The sequence below is a fragment of the Cynara cardunculus genome, assembly GCF_001531365.2.
Source record: "Cynara cardunculus var. scolymus isolate 2C chromosome LG 2, CcrdV1, whole genome shotgun sequence".
NCBI lineage: Eukaryota > Viridiplantae > Streptophyta > Magnoliopsida > Asterales > Asteraceae > Cynara > Cynara cardunculus.
In genome coordinates, this window is record NC_037529.1 from 66,340,539 (window position 1) to 66,347,652 (window position 7,114).

The 7,114-nt window shown below is 31.7% G+C and overlaps 1 protein-coding gene across 1 annotated transcript; it reads left to right on the forward strand.

Moving 5' to 3' along the window:
- The first annotated feature begins 5,933 nt into the window (after positions 1–5,933).
- Positions 5,934–6,629, forward strand: LOC112506334. Its single transcript, XM_025110342.1, has 3 exons — positions 5,934–6,098; positions 6,179–6,257; positions 6,364–6,629. The coding sequence occupies exons 1-3, from the start codon at positions 5,934–5,936 to the stop codon at positions 6,627–6,629; spliced, it is 510 nt and encodes a 169-aa protein (XP_024966110.1).
- The last annotated feature ends 485 nt before the right edge of the window (positions 6,630–7,114 follow it).

A 7,114-nucleotide genomic window follows, 5' to 3' on the forward strand; every position in this document is an offset into this window, starting at 1 on the left:
GCCTCATAGGGTTGTCTTTCTTTGGATGACCCTTTTTGAAATCTATAACTGTTGCTATAACTTACGCACTCCTCTAATTTTCACTTGAAATATTACAAAATGTTTCTTTTTCATAACTTCAAATGAGATTTCAATTAAATTTGTTACAAAATTAACATCGTGATTTTATCATCTTATATGAGATTTCAGTTAGAATTGTGACTTCTAATTAAATAAACTACTAACATTAGTCAAACATTTGCCTAATTTTTTTTGGAAGTGGACTTCAAATTTTAATCTATAACATTTCTTTTGAAGATGATATTATGACTATCGCGCAAGGCGCGGTTGGAACACTAGTTGTGTTTAAAGCTGGTGACCATAGAGATTCAATTTGGTCCATTGGAACTATTTTAAAGTTAAGAAATTAGATGATATGTCACTGCAAGGTGCAAAGGCCGAACGGAACACTAAGACAAACAAACGGAAGTTAACGAAGAGAATTCAAAACAACGGAAAAGAACCTGTTTAGATTACGTGATTGGAGAAATATGATGCGGTCCTGTGATCCAGTGCTCCCAATTCAAAGATTTCTCGTGTGCAATCGAACACTCAAAAACTTTTAGATTCGCATATTTGTAGAAAATCCGCCGAAAGCCCCTCGAAATGGCATTAATATTCCATGGAAATCACGTTAATATTGTGCAGGGTTTCCGTATTCACCGAAACTTAGTTGTCAAAAATATTTTGAATTTTGTACTTAGTTCATAAGTTCATTTTACTTGATAAACAAAGACTCCGGTCAGTTGACCAACCGCGTCGGCAACCTTCTTGTTACGATTTCATTTTCATCTTTATGATCACATTTAAGACGAAAATGTTAAAATGAGGCAAATACATTAAAATTATTTCATGTTTTTCTTAAATAAAATAAAATATTATACATTATGCTTTTTTTTCCCTTTTTATTTACTTTTCAATTATTTTTTTTATTAAAAACATTATATTTTAAAAAATACCCATTAGCAATGGTTTATATATAAAAGGAAGCAATGACGAATCGAGAAACTTTTATCGTTGGGGTTATACTTAGATGCGTAAAAAAAATCTCAAAAACCGATAACCCATCCAAATCAAGATTGTTTTGGGTATTCGGTTTTCGAGTTAAACGGTTTGATTAACCCAATAAAGATAATTTATTCGGTTCAGTTTTTGGTTATTTTTTATTATTATTTTAAGTTAAATTGATCTCATTATACAATTATTTATATATTCTACTATTTCGGTTAAATCAAAAGCAATTGAATAAATTATAAATTAATACAAACTTCGAATGATTTATAATGGAGCAGCTAACTAGAGAAACAAACCACTAAAGTAATTTGCAATAAAAAACCATGTTAGCACTTAATGTTTTAAACTTATTTATAACAAAAAGAACTCTTGTAACAGTGAAATTCAACTAAAAACACGTCGTACACAAGACGTAGTCTTGTGTTTTGCTCAAAAGGTTAAGGTAATCTCAAAATGAAAAATGTATTTATTCCTGAAATTGACATAATTGATTTTTCCAAAGGTCAAATCGTGTTGACTTTTCCGTCCGATTGAACCCCGAAACTTTGATCCTCGATCCGCGAAGTGTTCAGTTTTTATTTTTATTTTCAATTGCAAACCTTGGTAGTCAGAATCTGGTATCATCATATTGCAACTAAGGGGCCGTTTACCAAACGCTTGCCCTGGTACGTGCTTACCAAGTAACATTACCTCACCGGATGAATATAGTAAGGACCAAAAATCTTACCCGGTAAGAGCGAGACAAGGATCAAGAATCTTACCCGGTAAGTGAGAGCGACGACTCTAATTACCATGATAAGCGCTTACCGGGTAAAATTATTGTATACTATATCGTTTTGATAGACTAAAATCTTACCCGATAAGTACATAATAATAATGTTAAATTTTACAGATAAACATTTACCGGATAAATGTTTAATAAACAACCCCTAAATATTTGACAAAGTTTGGAGACGGTAATAATGAGTTACAAAAATTATGAAATGGCGAAAAAGGTTGGATGGGCCAGGATCCATTCTTCAAAATAATTCAACATAGACTGGCACTGGATATATCTGTTTTGAGTTATGGAATTATTTAACTAAATTAAAATCAAAAAACTAATAAACAGAGGTGGATTTTGCGTACTACATTAATTAGAACAKAAATCAAATAGTAACGACGGTGTAACAAATGTACAATCTCAATGATAAATYATTACCATTTTAACTTTATGTTCAGAATAAGTGTTAAAATTGGAATAATGGACTAAATTTTCAATTCAGTATAAAAATTCAAATTTAACATTTAGAATATTAAAGGAAATAGGATGATGTAAAACGGGTAATCGTATAATGAAAAAAAAKGTACTAGCAAAGGATAAGTAGCGGAAATCGAATCCACATCTTCTCCTCGGTAAAGAGAAATAGGGAGTTATACATCATGCAAAATGAGTAAGTACTTCACTCTCYCTCTGAAAAAGTATGATCACCTTACGTCCTTGAACGGATAACCATCTTTCGSCTAACCTAGCCTCCTCGGTCCCTAGTTCTTCTTTCTTTTAGCCCTWAGGAGCCATGTGAGATGAAAATTTTCATGCACGGTTTTGAAACTGTCTGCCTAAGACTATCCCATACGTCCCGACACAGAGTTTATTTTTACGGTATCCTAACTAAAATTTTGAAAAAATTGAAACCCTTCTTATTAGATGATCATGAGACTTGCCAAAAACCGAATTCTTGATCAATGAAGGAAGCAAATCTCAATCGAACCTATATTTGCCAAAAACRAGAGAAACCTCATCTCTCTCTTTCCTTTTTTTTGCCCTCATGCCCTTTGCCATTTTTTAGATGGTCTTTTTTGATGATCCAACTACTCGATTCAACGATCTATTAGATCGTGTTCTTAGGCATCGCGATGCAATCATATCACATCTCAACTGGGCCTGTATATTTCTAGGGATGATAATGTTTTTTGATTCATTTTGCTTGATTAGTGCAAGGTTCCTTAAAAACCTCTGCCTTTTTCATAATATTTTGAACAGTTCTTGTAGGCTAAGCGCCTTTTTCAACAGCTTTTCGGAAATCGATTTGATTCTATCTCTTTTCTTTCCATAGTTCAAACTGGACAACATAATAAAATCGTATCATTGTTTAGCACAAAATACTAGATATGACCCTTGTTTTTGTCATACACTTCTTTGATTGTTCTTGAGATACATATATATATTATTAGTGAACTCTTAACTCACTATTTTTATAGTTAAATAATAAATACTTATTTTATATTCAGGCTAGATTGTGCCAACATTGACTAATTCTATGGAATCCAGTAGAAAACTTCTTTGTTCTTTCTAAGTCTTCGTCTTGCATAGAATAACGCAATTGTTGCAAAAACGGGTCCTTCAGTAGTAGGCGACATCCCCTCTTAGTAGTGAGAAAAATCCCAAGTAACACTGAGGGACTCAAACCAATGACAATTAGGAAGGAACGCAAAAATCCAAGCCTTATTGACTTATTGTTAATGAGCTAACCCTCAAGGTCTAATGACCATCTATTACACTTAAGGGTTCAAGTTAAAGAAGCAAGGTTTTTTTTAGCTCTTCTATCTTTGATCCAGAACTCTCCCCCCCCCCCCCCCCCCCAAAAAAAAAAAAACAATTGGAGTTGTTGTTAGAAACGTGAGAAAATAAATATTATCTTAATTTAACGTGTAACATTCATGTGGAGTCAATTACCTATATGGATTTCGAGAAGCGTTTTGGAAAATTTTATTCTCTACTGAATTTTCGAAGCAATTCAAGAACCTTACCACTTTGTTGCCCGGATGACCTCTCTTTTGTCCTTGTGTTTAGGTTTGGTATTGAGTTGCTTTTTGTTTCAAAGGGGATTTGTTCGTGTTTTTGCTTTTATTTTAGGTTTTTTGCCCTGTCTTTGTCATTAGTTGGTCTAGTTTTCTACTTCTAGTAATTTAAAAGCTTTTTCGTTCCTCTTTTAACATTCAAATTAGAAGTGCTCACCAACCCGATCAACCCAACGTGAAATAACCCAACCCGATGTCTAATCGAATTGTAAAATTATCAAACCGTAGGTATTGGGTTACTATTATTTGAACTCAACCCAACTCGATGAACCCGATATTCTTTTATTTCATGGATTTAATATGATTATTGAATTTCTATTAATATATACATTAGACAATTACACTATTATGTATGCTTTTCATATACACATATTTTCAATTTATTCATATTTCTATATAACTCATTCATATATATGTTCAGTAACTGTGAACATATATATGTRAATTGAGAAAATTAACTTAATATGATATACGTAAGAAAAATATGGATAAGTTGTATCAAAYRGTTGATAATGAAAAAGAAATTATGARTARRRAAAWAMMWWWTYMARRSTWRRAAAAWWWTTTWAWWWWMCMMARKWWYMAMCCSRSCMAMYTKWWMKKRKTKGGKTKGGKTKSMMYTTSGKTTKRGKTWRGKTKGGKTWARRWTTTTYCMAAMCSSMARSMWTKRAWTKRGKTKKTYMAAWKKYYTYMRMCCSRWYMAMYCMAMCCMWWARMMMCYCYWAWTYMAAWYRWWWSWTWYWWWTWWWWWTKMYTKYSYYTSYMWMWWARAWASAMMYWYMYYTMWMTSWRWRTKARWYAKASATAKWRWWTAYAKMMMSMAYYMTKTYTKTWKTTMGTWMMTWMYWTYKAYTRAMTAAAYAAASAMWKMMKYCARYSMRYSMGYMASCAWSCATGCTGCAGCAATTTAAATATTAGTTTTACATCTAACWAAAAGGAACAAGGCAKAGAAAATGTTCAACAYAAATAATTATGTTTTTKAATCATCAAAAGTTGTCTACAAATTAYTTTTTGAATTTTTTTTATTAAATAATAAATTTTATGTCTAAATATTAAGTAAGATTCGGATTTATATAAGAACAATGACTAAATAAAAGAACATAAGATCGGACGAATCAYATATGATTTGACATCAGAATCTTATGTAAAATCACATGTGATTCACACAACTTTAGTTGCAATCTACAGTAGCAGGCGAGATCGTCTATTCACCCTTGTGTTGCCGTATTCTGTAATCAATCTGAACAAAATCAAATATAGTTTAAACAATGTTTGTTTTTGTTTTAATTCGAAACTTTACTGAAAAATTATTAAAGTGGATAAATCATCATATATCGATATTATATTATTTTACTTTAAACATGTTTCAGAAAACTATTACTAGTTGTGAACTGATGAAACTTATAAATTTAAACAAAATTAATATCTATATTATATTATAAAGCATTTGATAAAAACTCTTAAAAATCATTTTTTGGGCATGACATAATGTTTGTTGATGCGTATTACTTGAAATTCAAGATTACAAGTAAATTGTGTACATGTATAACTTATTAAAATTTCATGTTTGAATTCGTGTAACTAACTGCAGATAAACATAATCAAACAGAGGATAAACATCTCATTTTAAATATAAAAAATTTAAAATATAATTAGGATAATCGTTGATATCTAACAAAATACTTAATAATTATCTTTATAAAAAAAATTATATTATTAAACAAAAAATAAAAAATAATATAAAGAAATCCATAAAAAAAAATTTAAATAATTAGTTTCGTACTAATATCAATATTTTTATGATATTTTCGTATTTATATTTTTTTCAAAACTTAAAAACATTATCGTTTTCTCAAAACCACATAAAACCGTATTATAACATCGATTGAAACAAAAAAAAATATTAAAATTAAGATGGATCTCGCTGAATTATGCGAATACCCTTCGAGTTATCATATGATTGAAATATGCACGACATGGAAACATGACAAAGTTCGTTAAGGAAGAAAACAGTAAGTAGGAAAGAAGCTTCCCCTCTAATGGCGTTTACATCGTCTTCCGGCCCTCCACTGTATACATGGATTCCTCTACAAATACTGCCCTCACTAAACCTTCTTCTTCATCCTGCCCTTCCTCTCCTCTCCCATTTCTACTCCAAACCCACATATCCAGATCACCATCAACTTCATCTAGACATGGCCAAGGTACAAATCTCTTCACTCCTTCAATTCCATTTTTATTCGAATCAGGTGGCTCTAATTTGTATAATTGATTGTTTTTGCAGCAAAATATTGTCGTGAAGGTGTCCATGAACAACGACAAGAAAACTCGTAAGGCTCTCAAGATCGTGGTTGGTGTCTCCGGTAAGACATTCGAAGCTCCTCTCCAGTTTGCCCTAATTTTTATATCACGGAGAAAGCGTTTGTTTGGTTGTAACTAAATCACAATCTGAAATGAATTGACAAACAGGGGTGGAATCAGTGGCTTTGTTTGGTTCAGATAAAGATCAAATCAAGGTCACGGGTGAAGGAATTGACTCGGTCGAACTGGCGATGCTGCTAAGGAAAGGTGTAGGATGCACAGAGCTGGTGAGTGTTGGTCAGGTGGAGGAGAAGAAACCCGCTACCACCACCACCACTGCTGCTGCCGCCAGTCAAACTCCAGCTACGGTGGTGCCGCTGCAAGTTTATCCTCACCATTATAGCTGCTATGGAGGGCCGTACTACCATTTCTAATGGAACGAAGATCCCTCTTGCACCATTAATTATGTAGGATTGTATCAACCGAGACAGAGTGAATTTAGAGAAATCAATACAGATTATAACAAGTTTGATCTAAACCTGCAAATAAAAGACAGCTCCTCCTGAAACATAGCTAGTTGTGTCTTCTGAGGTCATCTTGCTGTTATTTGAATCATCATCTTCAAGGTCACTTGGAATTAGCAGAGGTTTTATATTAAATCGCTATTTAAWTCGCTTCATTTCGTCCTTCCATCTGTTCTTCGACTGGGGAATCCTGCATTCATTCATGTACGAATTTTGACTTTTTTATAAATGGAAAGCTAATTCCAAACCCAACACTTCATTCTCATTTCCTTTTCTTTTTTGTCTTTTTACTGATTTTTTCTTTTTAATATGAATTTATTTTTAGTTATGTTATTTAATTATAAATAGATTACTATTAAAAATATTATTTTTTATATTTTAAATAAACTAATACT

Coding starts and splice junctions, on each gene's coding strand:
- LOC112506334 (XM_025110342.1), top strand. CDS start 5,934: ATGGCGTTTACATCGTCTTCCGGCCCTCCACTGTATACATGGATTCCT. Junction 6,099..6,178: donor TTCATCTAGACATGGCCAAG/GTACAAATCTCT, acceptor TTGTTTTTGCAG/CAAAATATTGTCGTGAAGGT. Junction 6,258..6,363: donor GATCGTGGTTGGTGTCTCCG/GTAAGACATTCG, acceptor ATTGACAAACAG/GGGTGGAATCAGTGGCTTTG.